A 15,867-nucleotide genomic window follows, 5' to 3' on the forward strand; every position below is an offset into this window, starting at 1 on the left:
GCAGTGAAGACACAAGGTTAAACATCACCTCATTCCAGGATAAAACTCAAACATATTCATTCATTTCATCATTCACCTAACATACAGAGAGGTCCATAAAGACTGGAAACTGGTACATACTGTGTTATAAAGGATATCTTCAATTCGTTTAAAAATAATCGTTTCTAAACCTTATAATAGACACCTTGTATCTTGAACATCTTCCATATATTCCGTGGATCATTTAATAAAAGAAAGATGATGAGTTTTATGGTGTGTGACTTTTTCTCAGTAGATATGTTTTTTAAAAATCAAGGAGAAGCAAGACAATATTATGTCATGAAACTAATAGACTAAAAGAAAAAATTCAAAAACACATACATAGACACACATAAGACACTCCTATGCAAGTCAATAAATAAACCAATCCAGATTAAGTATAAATCATGAAAAATTCTATGACAAAAAATAAGGAGCTGAAGAACTAGGATGAGAAAATTGGTAGAATATTTTTTAATAGAGTGCTTTTGGAAGGCCCCTCTTGGAAGGTGACATTTGAGCTGACCTGGATCATAAAAATAAGTCATGCATGAGAAATGTGACAGAGAAGAAAATTCCAGATGGAAAGGGCTTGGTTTTCCTGAGGCACAGATAAGAGAACAGGGTGGCTGAAACATAGCGAGGGTAGACATCTTAAGCATTTAATTAGGGAACTTGCAAAACGCACAAAAATACGACAGAAGCATTTCTAATTATGATAAACTCACTTGAAGCATAAAGTACATATGGAAGAAAAATATTAAACTTTTGCATAATTTTATTATAGTTATTTAATGATTCAATTAACATGGTTTTAATTTTTAAATCTGGAGAGGAATTCTGAGTGGTTGCATGAGGATCAAGTGTCAAATGCCACTGAAAGGTCAAGTTAAAGGGTAATTAAAGGGTAAAGATATCCTTTGGTTACCTGAAAATCGTCACTGAAATGAGGAAGCACAATTTCATTGAAAACTCACGGGCATTAAATGAAGATTAACATGGAATAAAGAATATGTGGGACATGGGAAAATGGAGACAGAATAATTTCACTTTATTGGGAAATAATTTAATCCAAAATAAGGTACTAGAATGGTAGAATTTTTAACATAAAGCACCATTTCATTTTAATCATTTTTATTTTCAAACTTTAAAAAAAATTTTTTTCTTTTTAAATAGTTTTTATTTTCAAGCAATTTAAAACTTGAAAAAAATTTTGCAGGAAGAGTACAAAAGCCACCACCAGTATAACTTTCACTCAGAGACGTCATTCATGTTTTATCAATTGACTAGTAATGTCCTTTGTAGCAATACCCAATTCAGGATCACACATCATGCCCTGTTTTCCTGCCTCTCCAGCCTCTGCCAGTCAGAATCAGCTGATTCTTGGTGTTCACATCCTGGTCATTCCTGAAGGTCGTGTCAGTTTGGGTCAGTCTGATGTTTTCTCGTGATGGGACCTAGGTTATGTACTCAGGGCAGGTGTCGTATTCTTATCATTGCATCTTACCAGGTTGTCCACAATGTCCGTTGGTCCCTTTCCTGGTGGTGATAACTTTGATCACTTTGTTACAAAGATGTCTGCCAGGTTTCTGTGCTGTAAAATGACTGTTTCCCCTTTGAAATTAATATGTTTTTAAGGAGATACTTTGAGACTTTGTTCATCATTCATCTTTCACTCACTCATTTGAACATCAACTGATATTTCTTGCCTGAATTAATTACTTTACGATGGTTGGCAAATGGTGACTTTCTAATTCCAACATGCCTTTTACATTTATTAGTTAACACAGTACCATAGTAAGAGATTTCTTTTCTCCCCATTTATTTATTCATTTTTATTCAGGTACACTCATGGGTTCCTATTTTATTCAATGAGATAGGATCTATAAATTAATTTCTTTTTCTCTCTCCTTCTTTCCTTTTCTAACTCACTCGCTTCCTTCTTTCCTTTCTTCCTCCTGCCTTGTTTCCTTCCTTCCTTCTTTTGATACTCAAAATATCCTTTTATGCTCAAATTATTGTATACTCAGACTGCTTCGATTTCAGCAGTAGAAGCTCACTTCAGGCTGGCTCCGATGTCATTGTGACGTGACTCCATCGTCACAATGGGAACACTTCTTCACTTTCCGGTTCAGCAAAATGTCTCAGGCTCATACTGTGCTTTCTCTAACCCAGCTCTGTGATCAACCATTTCTCCAAGAAGTCCCAGTTTTATTCAGAAGAGAAACTAAGATCTGAACCGTAGAGATACAGATCGCTTATGGGGGTAACCCTGTTCCCTGGCTGTCTTTAGTACACGGTAGAAACCATCTGTGTGTTATATACACACATTCCAGATCAATGATTTCTACATCTAAATATATTGAAAACTATAAGTGCACACTGATAGGTTAAATTTCCAATCCAAACTCACAGAATCCATTCAGGATTTTCCATTTTGCGTTTGTACCCTACTTCCAGACAATGAGAACCTGGTCCCACTACCCTCCATATATTTATTTACTTGCTCAATCAACCTGTATTGTAGGTAATCACTCAGCCACGCTGGGCGAGTGTGCTGCATGGCTGGTGTCACTGCAGAGGGGCGGTGCCGGCCACCCCTGGGCTCACTTCTAGCGTGTCTAACACTCTACTTACTTAGACCCAAATAGTCATAAGGGCGTGTTATTGAGGGAGTTTGGGTAAACAATAGAGATTAGTAGACATTTTTCACAGTCTTCCAAGATTGTATTGAAAGGAAGACACTAAATGGTTTTTAGCATCCTTACAGCATTCCTCCAACTTCTCTCTGAATTCCCAAACTTCCCAACTTTAAAATAAGTATCAATAGAGAGAAATCTTGTGTGTATGTGATTTTAGACATGAAAAAATTTCAACCCCTTTGCCTACGGTTCGCTCTTTCTGTTCCTACCAGGTTTAACATTACAACTTGCAACAATATAGATTGGCATTTTAGTGTCACAAGAAATATCAGCATGTTTTCCAGTGATGTATTTCTGATGTATTAAAACTTTAAGACCTTGAAATTGCATGTGTTTCTTTTGTCAGCAAGAATAATAAAATAACTGAGTGGACTTCAAATCATCTATGAAGTTTTTATATGCCGAGTCTTGTAATGAAAATCTCAAACGCGCCCGGTCGGTAACATAGTTATGACGACACTGTAAAGAGGGAAGAAGGTTCCCAGTTTACTGATCGTGTGATGCTGTCGAGACGGACGAGATTGAAATTCACTGCGAGTGTTGTAACTGACACATTGTGAGACTGTAGAACCTTCTGACAACAACCCATGTATGAATACTGCCTTTTTTGTTCCCAATTCATAGGTATAATAAATTTAAAGCTCTAAGCCAAAACAAACAACAATTTACCTCTTTATTCAATATAATCTTTCTACTAAATTGGCAAATTTTAATTAAGTTTAACTTTCTATCCATTTTATATGTATTTTTTTCTGACCCTCAAAATCCCAGCTGCAGGTTTATATCTCTAAATAATCCTGCTATTAATCTACTAAGTAGGTTAATTCCTGAGCTTTCGGGTAGTCACTAAAAGCATCACAGGTGCTAATGCACTAGCGTTTTAGTGGCATTATATTTGTACATTAAGGGAACAATACAGAAAATGTGTTCTGCATTTTGAAGGGAGTGAGAGCAGCAGGAATTTCAACATCAGAGGCCTAATATCTTTAACCCACGGATAACTCCTAGGGAACGGCCAGCATTCTACCAGTCTCTGTTTTGCAGGCTAATTTTTTGTTAATTGGTTTCTAATTTTTAAAAACCATTTGAGAAAGTGAAGGTAGGAATTGTTAGTAATAATCTGAATTAGTCATCCGTTGCTGCATAAAACTACCTCAAAACTTACTGGCTCAACACAGTAGTAATTTACTATTTCTTCTTTTTCTATGGGTCAGTAATTCAGGAGCGACTTGGCTGAGATCTTCTGGCTTGAAGTTTCTTATGAGACTTCAGTGGTGTGTTTCCTGGGGCCTCAGTCATCTGAAGGCTTGACTGGGATTGGACGCTGCTCTTCAAGGTGGCTCGCTCACATGGCGGCAAGTTGCTGCTGACTTTTAGTAGTAGGTCTTAGTTCCTCTCCACATGGGTGCCTTCCCACTGGACTACTGGAATCTCCTCGTGGCACACGGGCTGGCTTCCCCAGAGCAAGTGTCCAAGAGACCAAGGGGGAGCCTCTAATGTCTTTTATTATTAAGTTCTGGAAGTCACATATACACTGCCGCTTCTGCGTGTTCTATTTGTCACACAGGTCAGCACTGATTCGATGTGAGAGGGAACTACACAAAGGTATGAATAGTAGACGTAAAGATTTATGGCCCTTTTGGAGGATGTTTACCAGAGTTTACCCTCTGGGACACAAAGATTCATGTCTCCTCCACATGAAAAGTACACTTCCCTCCTCCAAAGGCCCTTCAAAGTATCATCCCATTAAAGATGTGCTCAAAATCCAGTAACTCATCATCCAAGTCAAGTTTATACCCAAATGAAGCTGTTTAGGTACAGTTACTAAAATATAGCTGCTCATTTGAAGACCTGTGAACAAGTTCTATGCCACCCACACAAAGGGGGAAAAGTAAGAGTTACACAGGAGTAACTATTTCTAAAATCCAGTCAGGTACATATTGATAATTCCTTGATTAGAACTCAGTCTTGCTGTTTCCTAGAAATGGTTCTCCATGGCTCTCAGCTGTGCCCTATGGGTTCTCAGTTCTACCAGTCTGATTCATACTTGCTTTTTTAAATAAAAAGTAGCTTGTGTTTACAGCTGTCAGTTTCCTGCCTGTAGAAGTTTAGGGTCTAAAAACCTCTTTTCATTTTGTACTATCTTTGTCCCTTTGAGTCCAAGCTAGTTGTGTTACCACTAATAAAGTTCTCTTAAAAATCTGTAGGCTTCCTATGGATGTCATTCAGGTTTACACCATTAAACATTTTCCCCTTTGGGCTTCTGCTGACACACTAGGGGGAAAATGCCCTTAAGTTTATTAGAATCCCTATTGTATTACTCAAAGAATCTGTAAGATACACCAACAAACTGCATATAGGTTTTTTTTATCTGACTAAATGGTTCTCTGAGACACCACCTAATATATTTTGGCAGTCTTAACATGGATTTTACAGTCACACCTCATTGTCATCTTTAGATTATGTTTTACTGGTAGTTGATCTTTGGAAGCGCTTTCTTAACTTTTGTACTGTTCACCATCTGGAGAAATGGAAATTGAGAAAACATTTTATTTTCAATTCATCAAGTCCTGGCTTCTTCATATTTAACAGTTTTTCTTTAGCTCTTCTCTCCTCTTTTTCTGTTTTAATTATAAATAGAAAGAAGATGTCAGACTTCTCTGCCTGAAAATGTCCTTAGCTAGATGATACAATTCATTAAGTACAACGTTTCCTTTCATATTATCACAGTGTTACTAAACTTTCTATTGAGGTGTGGGCAGGACCCAATTTTATCTCATTTCCAAAAACACTTTTTCCTCGCCTGCCTTTGAGCCATTACTGACAACACTGAAACCCCTCGAGAGATGTTCGGCTTCTGCTAACAGTCCTTTCAAGGTCTGTCCAACTGACTTGGACAACCCAGTCCCTAAGTCACTACCACATTTTTAGATTTTTGTCACAATTTTCTCCCATTACCAACTTTATTATTAGTTATTTATTATTACATCACAAACCTCTCCAAAATTTAATGGCTTAAAACCACGGCTTGTTATCTCTCATGGGCCTCTCTGCAAGACTGCTCGAGGCATGATGGCTGACTTTTCAGAGTTAGTAACCTCAGAGACCTCATTGAAAACTAGCTTCGGAAGTCAACCCTGCCACCACTTCTGCAGTTTTCTCCTGACCTAATTCCACGTGGCCGGGGACTACAAACGGGTATGAGTAAATGGAATCCCTCTTGGAAATGTTAAAGATAATGCAAGGAGAGGAGAAAAGAACTAAAATTTTAATGGATACAAAGTACTTCGTCCTATAATTACCTTCCTCTAGAATGTGTCTCATTTAGAAAAATGAAAGGACTTGACAATTTCAAACTCCCAAAATTCATTAGGTCCAAACAGAACATTGTAAAGAGTGACTGATGAAGTCTTGTTTTATGAACTTAATTATGCCCAATCCGCAGTGATCTATTTGTTATACAGCTGACTTGCTTCAGAGAAGGTCTTGCTCTCACAAATAGCTCTACTCATTTTGGCATATTTCAAAGCTAGTATGGATATTTAGAGACTCCCAAGTATTCAGAAAACAGAACCAAATGATTATCTTGTTAAGAATAGTCATTAAAGTTACAGCTGCATGTTTTCTCTCTGCTAAATTTAGACATTAACTCCATTCACTATTATCTTGATTAAACAGATTGAAAATCATATGTATGCATATAATTAAATAGATGACTTATCTAAGATCAGCAATCTCTGAGGAGACTAAGTCAATGCAAATGAAAAAAAAATGTGACTTAGAAAAAAATATATAGATGAGCTATATGTTTGACATTGAAATAGTCTTATATTAAGTCTAAGTCAAGAAATTAAGTATAATTCTATTTTTACATAGTATTCTGTTGGTGGGAAAAGGTATGCTACACCTCTGTGTTTAACCCTTAAAGGAGGTTCAAATGATAATTATTAGACTTATTATAAACCATTAATAAGGAGAGAAACAGGTTTCTATTGTCTTATACTACAAAAAACATTTTTTATTGAAAATTTACTTTTACTCCTATTAATGGCACATCTTGATCTCAGTCTATTCTGTATAAATTATTTGCTGTAGATATATTAGATTAAAATAAATGTGTGAATAACTTCAGATTTTAAATCAAATTAGGATAGTTTAAATTTGCTTTGGCGGTGTGGGAAACTATATGGAAAGTAGATGCTTTGGGGGACTTTCAAGAGATGCTTAATGGAATTGCAAAATATTTTCTATGGCCTACAAGTTTTCTATACATAATAATATTATGCATTTTTCTATTGAAAATACATAATAGTAATTGGTGGTGCTATTTTAAAGTTATTTTGCAATAAAAATTTTAATGTCTGATTTCAAACTTGGTATATTTATGTGCTGTTCCCCAGTAGAGAACTGCTAGTATTTACTTTATTATTTGGTCTCATTGTTTATTCTCTTTTAGTTTCATTTCTTATCATTTATGCTCCTATACCATATTAGGTACCACGTATATAATAGATATTCAAACAGGGTGGCTGACCTTTATGTCTAAATTTAGCTCTTTGTAATATTTCTTTGGATTTTATCAGTTAAGAAATCATTCGTAATGCAAATAACAATTTGAATTAAATTAGACATTAATCCATAAAAGAGATTTACCTTAACTGATAATAGTAAGTTTAGCTTCTTGATATCTGAATAACAGGCTTCTAGGGAATTAAGAAAATAGATGTAATATTAAAATTTTGAGAAAGTTTTATTTTCTAATCTCTGAAGACAGTCAGATGTGGAAGTATAGCAGTAAGCCTTTGACAGCAGAGGGACAGAGGAACGTGACAGAAGGAGAAAGAAGATGCCCAAAGAGAAAATATGAGGGATGCTAGACATTCGTCTAGGGTCAACCCTTACTTCTTTCCCTAAAACAAGTCCCAAGACTTCATTCTTCTGCACTGAATGCACATCTGCAAGGATCAGCGGAACAGTGGTTGGATACAATGGCTGTGGGCAGAGAACATACCCAGAGGAGGTTCAGTGAAGCATGCTGTACACAGATTTTAACATTCCCTCTCCTCTCTCACAGGTTTTCTGAACCAGATGAGTAACTCAAGTCACTCCGTCCTTCAGCCTTCATTCCAAGGATGCATGCAGCTCATTCAAGTGGATGATCAGCTTGTAAATTTATATGAGGTGGCACAAAGGAGGCCGGGAAGCTTTGCGAACGTCAGCATCGACATGTGCGCCATCATAGACAGGTAAACTATCTTTTCATCCTACCTCAAATTGTCTTCACTTTCCAAATTCGTGTTTTTGTTATGAGACAAGTAACACACACACACACACACACACACACCCACACCCACCCACCCACACCCATAAGGGGATAGGCAGGAGAAGCCCTCTATCATACCTCTGTCATGTATTTGTGATATTAGCAATGATGTTCATCACAACATGGATATATATAATAGAACAATCTGAGATTTTCATTAGTCCATCAGCCTCAGTGAATGTGAACCTTGCGCAGGTGGTTTTGTAAGCAACAGCTGAGTTGTAAAGGAACTCAGTTTATTTTTAGCTTTGCTTTCTATGCCCACAAGCAGAGATGTCCCTTTTCTCCTTGTCTTGGCCATGACTCATGCTCAGCATATTATCCCCTCTAAAGCTTCCTGCTGGAGAAAAAGAAACATTAAAAAATATTGACGGGCAATACAGGGATTTACTAACGCAGAATATTTAATGTATTTGAGTCTCCACAAAGTACACATACTAAAATATTGCGAAATCTAGTCTTTATTAGTTTTTGCAAATCTGGGGAGGAGCTTTTTATAAAAACCGAGTTGACCTTTCATACATTGGAAGGATACACGTTTTATATGAAATGTCGTGACAGTATTTCATACACTACCTTAAAATACTTCTGCAAAGTGTCATTTATTCCAGCATGACAAAATTTCATTTTCAGATTTTTGCCTGTAAACAAGCTATATTTAAGTATGAGTTGAATTTAACCTGGTGAATTTAGGTGATTTTAAAAACTATTTTCAAATGTTTTATGATAGTGCTATCTTATTCTGAAAAATAACTTTATTAATTTTATATTTTAGAAGATGAAAATTCTGTAAGCCTCAGTTTGCCCCCCAACAAAGTATAGACCTTAAGTCCCTAATCATTTTATTTCATTTAAGAGGAGATCCTTGGGGAAGTCATTCAAAGACATATAATGAAGTAAGTTTGTTCCATATAATCTTAATAAAATAGTATTTGAATGGTAAATAACTGTTTATGAGAGTTATACAGTGTGTAACTTTTTAAGCCTCAATATGTTTATAAAACTTGATTACATAGATTAGTTCTTATTTCCATTACATATATGCAAATTCTCATCCTGATAGCCTAAAGAGTTTATATTTAAACAGAATAATGAACAATTGCAATACAAATGCACGCCATACTTTGAACCATCAATAGTGAAATAGCTATTATTTCTACCTAAAACAAATGATAACAATAATCAGAAAAACTGAGATGAATGTTTTAAGATCATATGTTCTGATATTAAATGTTTATCTATAAATTTTAATAACTTTTCCATACAGGAAGATTTTTTTCTTAGGAATAGTTATACAACATATGGAGATATTTTAGTACCTTGTCCATTTTCCATGCCAGTAGCTTTAATGATAGAATAATTTCTGTCACTAATACCCAAGTTAATTCATTCAACTTTTGTAAACAGGCTAGATTTTTATGGTGATGTTGCTGTTTCACTTGAAGCAGCTTGTTTCAATTGTTTGCTACGGAAGAAGTATGGGTGAAATTTTGAGATTTTAAGATTTCACTCCCAAGGAAGGAATAGGAGTTAAATTGGCCTCAAAAGAATGAGTGGGATTTTGGTAAATGAAGAGAGTGGAGATGGGCACTCCTGGTGAGGAGAACAGCATGAGGGAAGATGCAGAATAGAGAACGCGAATTTCAATTTGGGGCAGATATAGGAATATACAAAATATTCTTTTGCCAAAATGAGTCATTCCCACTGTCCATATTGCCATGTGTCCAGTAGCTGACAGAACAGAGAATATCTTTCTTATCTTCTAGGATGATAATCCGGATGAGTAGCTATGGTGAAGTACTCACCTCTGACACACCTCCACACATTTCCTAGACCACTGTGGAATCTGTTTTCTACTTGTCTTAATTTTTGAAGGCAATGACTTCTGTACATCAATTACCAGTGTGTGAAATAGCAGATTCCCTTATTTATCTAAAATGTTCCCAATTCAGAATCTTTATCTGTGAAGCGTTTTTTGTAAGTATGACACAGGGCTTATATCCACCTTCTTCACACTGAGAAGCTCATTGATGATTTCACCTTTAATCTTTGTCCGTCCAGGTGTAGGTACCAGTAGGTTCAGCCTGTCCTCATACAGTGGTGACCCATCAGATTATGCTTTATTGACACTTCTCCAGCTTATCTCTGATTTGGTTTCCTCCCCCTCACTAACTGAAACTTTACAACGGCCAATATCTACAGTTTTATTTTCAAACTACCTAAATTCTTCATAAGTTAGCCTACACTGGCTCGCTCTTACTTTTCTTCTTTCAAATTTCAGCTTGATTGATTTGAAAACTATTTTTGAAAAAAAAAAAAAAAAGGAAAAATGAGAACATAGAGTAAAAAAATAGAACAGCTACCACAGGCACGGTTTTTTAGGAAATATTTGGAGATAATAAGAACAGCTGCAGTGATTTGATGAGTGGAGCTTAGGGAAAGAGTTTGGGGAACATGGTCGTGAAGGAGTTTTACTGCGTGTCTTACTGAAATGCTTTATGATTTGAACTTATTTTTCTGTCTTTGTGTGTGAGTTTACATGTGGCTTGTTCTGTTTACTGGTTTGTTTTCTGGACACAGCATTGGATCAAGGAAAGAGCCAAGCTACGGAATTATCCATTCAGTAGTATTTTCTTTTCTTTTCTTTTCTTTTTTTTTTTAGGCGAGGCAACCCTTGGTTGACCACAGATTGCAAGGACCTTGTCAGCTTACAGTCCTTTATTTTTTAACTTTTTACGCCTACAGCACCTGGTCTTCCTAGGTGGTCTCCCATCCAAGTACTAACCAGGCCCAACCCTGCTTAGCTTCCGAGATCAGACAGGATCGGGCTTGTTCAGGGTGGCATGGCCATAGACTTCAGTAGTATTTTCTGAGTGCATGAATGGCACTAGACACTGTTCTAGGCATGAATCATTATCATGTATCATTGAACAAAATAGACAAAGATTGTTGTACTTGGGAAGCTCACGTTTGGGGGATAGGGAAGGAAGGGCAGATGTTATAAGTAAGGAAATATGACAGTAAGTTAGAAGGAGTACATGCTATGGAAGAAGAGATAAGCATAAAGCAAATCAAGGAAAACTGACATTCTAAGAGATTGAGGCGTTGATTTGTAGTTTAAATAGGTTGGTTAGAGCTAAGCTTGCTGAAAAGATAGTAATAGCTCAAGACCTGAAAGAGGTAATAGAATTTGCCAGTTTGAGGAAAAAGTATTGCAGGCGAAGATTTCAGTCAGTGCAACGAGGCTGCCTGGCATGATCTAGGATCAGAAAGGGGCCAGGGAAGCAAGTTGGGAAGGACAAGGAGCAGGGTCACAGGAGAGACCAGAGCAGTCCTAGAAAACGGGTCCTAGAGACCTGGAGGTTACTGTAAGGATTTGGCTTTTATCCTGAGGGAACTAGAGAGCCATTGCAGGTGTCTGAGTACAGCAAGGACATGATCTGGCTTACATTTTAAAAGGATAACTCTGGCCGTGGGAGGAGGAAAGGTAGAAGCAGAGAGCCTCTTATAGTAATCCAGATGAGATGCTGGTGGCCTAAGACCAGGATGCTTGCACAAGAGGCGATGAGATGTGGTTGATCGTGAATCTAATTAGAAGATAGAATCAATAGGGTATCTCGATGGATTAGATGTGAGAGGAAGGGCGTGAGAGGAAGAGGAAATAAGGATAAAGCCAGGTGATTTGGTAAAACTACTGGAGGGAGTTACCATCTATTCAGGTGGGAAGGCTAGTGATAGAGACTGGTTGGGGGTTAAGGAAGGAAATCACAAATTCAGTGGTGGACATGAGTTAAAATGTCTGTTGGATGTTTGAGTTGGTGTCAAGAAGGCAGTTGGATATATGCGTGTAACAAGCATATATCAGCAGATGACACATTAAGATGTTGTATCTGACAGAATTGCCCTGCTTACCTAATGAGGGCCTCTAGTTTCTTCAGCCGTATTTCATAAACAACCACAGAACTGGAAGGGGAGAAGGTGAATAGTGGGCAGGAAGCCTCTTCGAACATAGAAAGCCTCTAGCTTAAGCCTTTGATTGATATCCTGCTTTTGTGGAGAACTTCATTAAATCCTCAGTTGCTAGAACATTCTCTGATAAAGATAAGCTGTCTAGCAAATAACCTCTCTGTTTCTCCTTGCATGATTGGCATCTTTTATCTGCTCCTAGCACCTTTACACTGTTGTTTCCTTGTGGCAAGCATCTGTAGGTGATCGAAATAACTCCTGTTCTCAACCCGCTTCTCTCTCTCTTCCTTCCATGTGTGAACATCTAATCCAAAAACTTGCAAAAAGCACTCCTATAGCCACACAATGTAAGGTTTATTCACTTCCTCCTATAAGGAAGAACCACCTATAAGGAAGACGCTCCCTTTGGGGTTTCTCAAAGGGAGCGGGGAGAGGGTCAGAGGGTATGTGGGGGAAAAGTGGAGCCAGAGGAGGCACTGAGGGGCTGGACCGAGCTCTGAATGGTCCTGGCAGATGCTGGTCAGAATTCGTAAACTAGGAGCGTTGCTGCAACAGGCAGTGGAACTTTCGAATCCATGCAGTTGTCTGTGGTTCTTACCTAGGATATATGGGATGAAGAAGCTGGTGTTAAAATATTTTGAGCTTAAGTAGGTAGCGTTCATACCTGGTTTGGAAAAAAAAAAATGTATGTTTTGTGAGTAGTAGTGAAGTCTGTTTCGCTAGTTGTGATTTCTGTGTCAATCCTAAGACTACCCTCATAACTTAGCTGTCAGAGAGAGATTTTTTTCTTTGTCATAGGCAGAAACAGCCATGTGACACAGCCCTGGCTGATGAGAGATAAGCAGAAGTCAGCTGTGGTGTTTGTGAGAACGTTTTTATTTTCCTGATACGCATGCCACCCCTTCCCCTCTACCATCCTTGTTCAAATGTAGACACCATGCCTGGAGCTGTATGTTCAAGAAAATAAGAGTTTAGATGAGCAAGAGTCAGCAACCACCTTCACTCATTTTCATGTGAAAAAAAAGTAATCCTTGTTTAAGTCATCTTGAGTCGTTTTATTTTTCTTGGAGCCAAACGCATCTGTTCTTTCCCCATCTTCCACTTAGAAAATCAACAAATACTGTCCTTTTACCACAACATGGAGGAACAGATTCCTGAGCGTGTTAAAGGCATTGAAAGAAAAGATGGCACATGTTTCTAGGATACATTAAGTCGCATGCCAGCGATGTCCCCTAGAGACTGCAGCATGGAGACTTAATGGCTATTTAAAAGCCAGGGTAAATTTGTGTTGTTAGAATCAGCATCTGGTAGAAAAACTAGTAAAAGTGTTTCATTAGGATTACAGTCTTTAGCTTTCCTGTCATCTCCCTTGTAAATATATTAAGAAACAAAGCAGTAAACATGCTGGATAGCGCAGAAAGCAGAAAAGGAAGAGTAAATGTCCCAGCTTAACCAGAGCCTACAAAATTACCCCTCAAGAAATTGTGAATAGACTGGATCCTATTTCTGGGTTTGTAATTAAGTCTTCATTATATTTTTAGATAGAAGTGCATAATCACAGACCTAGTTTTTATTTTTCAATTCAATGCTTTCTTCTCAAGAACATCTACCCAGTTCGTTTGATTTATTTCCTTCAAAGAAAAAAAATAAGTATAAGATTTTTTATGACAGCCTTTAAGTGGGGTTGGGTAGATATACTGTAAGATGTTTCAAAACTAAGGTGACTCTGTTGGAAAGGTAAACAACAAATAAGATTAATATCAGTTCAGAAAGAGGTCATGAGTTTTTAGAAAAGCAGATTTAAAATTTACAATCCTAACTTAGATGAAGAATATATGTGACATTATTTATTTTCTAAAATTGATCTTTATTTCCTCATAAACTCCCACTTCAAATCCACAGCAGAAAAAGAATAAATATTTGAACACACATTTGTGTACCCTAATAACTTTACACACACACACACACACACACACACACGCACACACTCATTCATTCATTCATTCATTCGTTTATTATGGGATTCAAGCTTAGTCAAAGATTGAACTCCCTTTTTAGGTTGTTGTCTCATTTCGAGTGTCTTCCTTGACCCCTTGAGCATGGCCTTTGGGTCAGGCCCAGCTAACTTCTGTAACCTCTTGTAATCAGAGCTGTGAGGTCTGTCCCATGTGCTCTGCTCAAGATCCTGGGCTCCCCTGAGGATCCCCATCATGCTCTGTCTGCAGGGGTCAGCTCTGTTTCAGCTGCCCACTGCTCCAGCCGCTGCTCCTACTGGCCTGGGGATATGCCTTGGCTCCTGCTGGGCTCAGGTTTGGGGATCTGTCTGTGTAAGGTGGCAACTCTTTCAGTTTGTCCAGGACTGTTCCGCTTTAGCACTGAAGACTGTTCCTGGAGAAACCCCTCAGTTCTGGGTCAACCTGGACGGTCGGTCACTCAAGATCTGCGTGCTCTCTGCCCTCCTTCTCCCAGTTCTCTTGTCCCGGTGTAACAGCAAGCCACCTACGTGTTTTTACAGACCCCATACAAACACACGGCGAGTTCTAGATCTCTTGCAAACTACACGCAAGCCGAAATTGATCGTGGTGTTTGTGAGGGTCTGGAGGCGTGGGGAGTGGCCATAGCTGTCTCCGGCCCCCTCTCGGCCTCAGCATGTCACGCCTCCGTATGCACTGTGTATCACCCACTTCAGGCTGACGCGAGGCCTTTCATAAATCAGATTCCCGAAAGCAGGAGGCAGAGCACAAGCCACTGCTGCCATAGGATTTCTAAGTCTGTGGAGATTCGTTCAGTCAGCAAATCCTTACTAAGATCGCACTGAGCAGTAAACACTCCTTCCTGGGACTGTAATGCTGAGGTGGCTGAGGGAGGGTCATTGATCAGAACTTAAACTGCTTTAACACTTGGGTGCCTCTTTTTTGCTCTCAAAGACCTAGCTCTTTGAAACCAAATCCCTTAGATTTTAGACCGCTTTGCCAAAATTGAGTCCACATATCTACAAACTAGAGGTAAACTCTCCCAGCCCCTACTCCCTGTGAAAAATGTCATTGATCCACTGAGTGGACAGCCACAGCATCAAATAATAATAATTTAAAAAATTGATGAAAAATATACAAAACCAAAATTTTTGACTTGAAATATCTAAAAATTATTTCCACTACAGGAAAGGGAAGGCCCGTCTCACAAATACAGAGGGATCTGTAGTGACAGTGTCTCTGTCAGATTTTCTTTTTCACCTGGGTCTTGCTAACTGCACCCTGCCACCCTCTGAGTCTCACCTTTGCATCCACTTCCAGGCTGACCACCCGCTTCACCCGCTTCCATTCTTAAGACCCGTTCATGTCAGCACTTAGGCTGCTGTCAAACTGTGCCAGTTCTTTGACACTGGGAAACACTTTGTATTTTACCATGAGATTCTATAATAATTATGCAAAACTGGTAAAGGTGGCAGAAAGTTTCTCAGATAAACTTCACATTATTCACAACTTTGTGCCTGCTAAATTCTGACATCATTGTGACTCTGATCTCACTGAACTCCAAAGCAGTAAAGAACAAGGTGGCTGTAATTCATTCTCTGAGAACTGGAGACAACAAGCAATTTTCCAAGCATAAAACTGGATTTCCTTTAGGGCAACAGCCTTCAAAAATACCCTGAGTACAAAAGTTATTCAGGGTCCTAAAACAAAATCACCAGCTCAGAATAAACAAATAGAAAAAGGCAAGTTACATAATCCCACTTAAATTTCTTGTATGACAGTTCATATTGTGATTCTTTATTGTTGATATGTCTACTTTGTCCCTTTACCTTATCTCGATTTATTCCCCCTCTTGAGTCCCATTAATTTTATATTGCAAATGGCT

The 15,867-nt window shown here is 38.1% G+C and overlaps 1 protein-coding gene and 1 non-coding gene across 2 annotated transcripts in view; one reads left to right on the forward strand and one right to left on the reverse strand.

Annotated features, from left to right (window-relative positions):
- CNTNAP2 (contactin associated protein like 2) overlaps positions 1-15,867 on the forward strand; it is a 1,200,002-nt gene that overhangs the window by 454,593 nt on the left and 729,542 nt on the right. Inside the window, exon 10 of the mRNA XM_011365532.2 lies at positions 7,795-7,966. Coding sequence (XP_011363834.1) covers positions 7,795-7,966 — 172 coding nt within the window. The remainder of the gene's footprint in view (positions 1-7,794; positions 7,967-15,867) is intronic.
- Positions 10,780-10,898, reverse strand: LOC111743373. The gene has a single exon (XR_002781652.1). It is a non-coding gene; the product is annotated as a 5S ribosomal RNA (ribosomal RNA).

This window comes from Pteropus vampyrus, unplaced genomic scaffold (assembly GCF_000151845.1).
Source record: "Pteropus vampyrus isolate Shadow unplaced genomic scaffold, Pvam_2.0 Scaffold112, whole genome shotgun sequence".
NCBI classification, from domain to species: domain Eukaryota; kingdom Metazoa; phylum Chordata; class Mammalia; order Chiroptera; family Pteropodidae; genus Pteropus; species Pteropus vampyrus.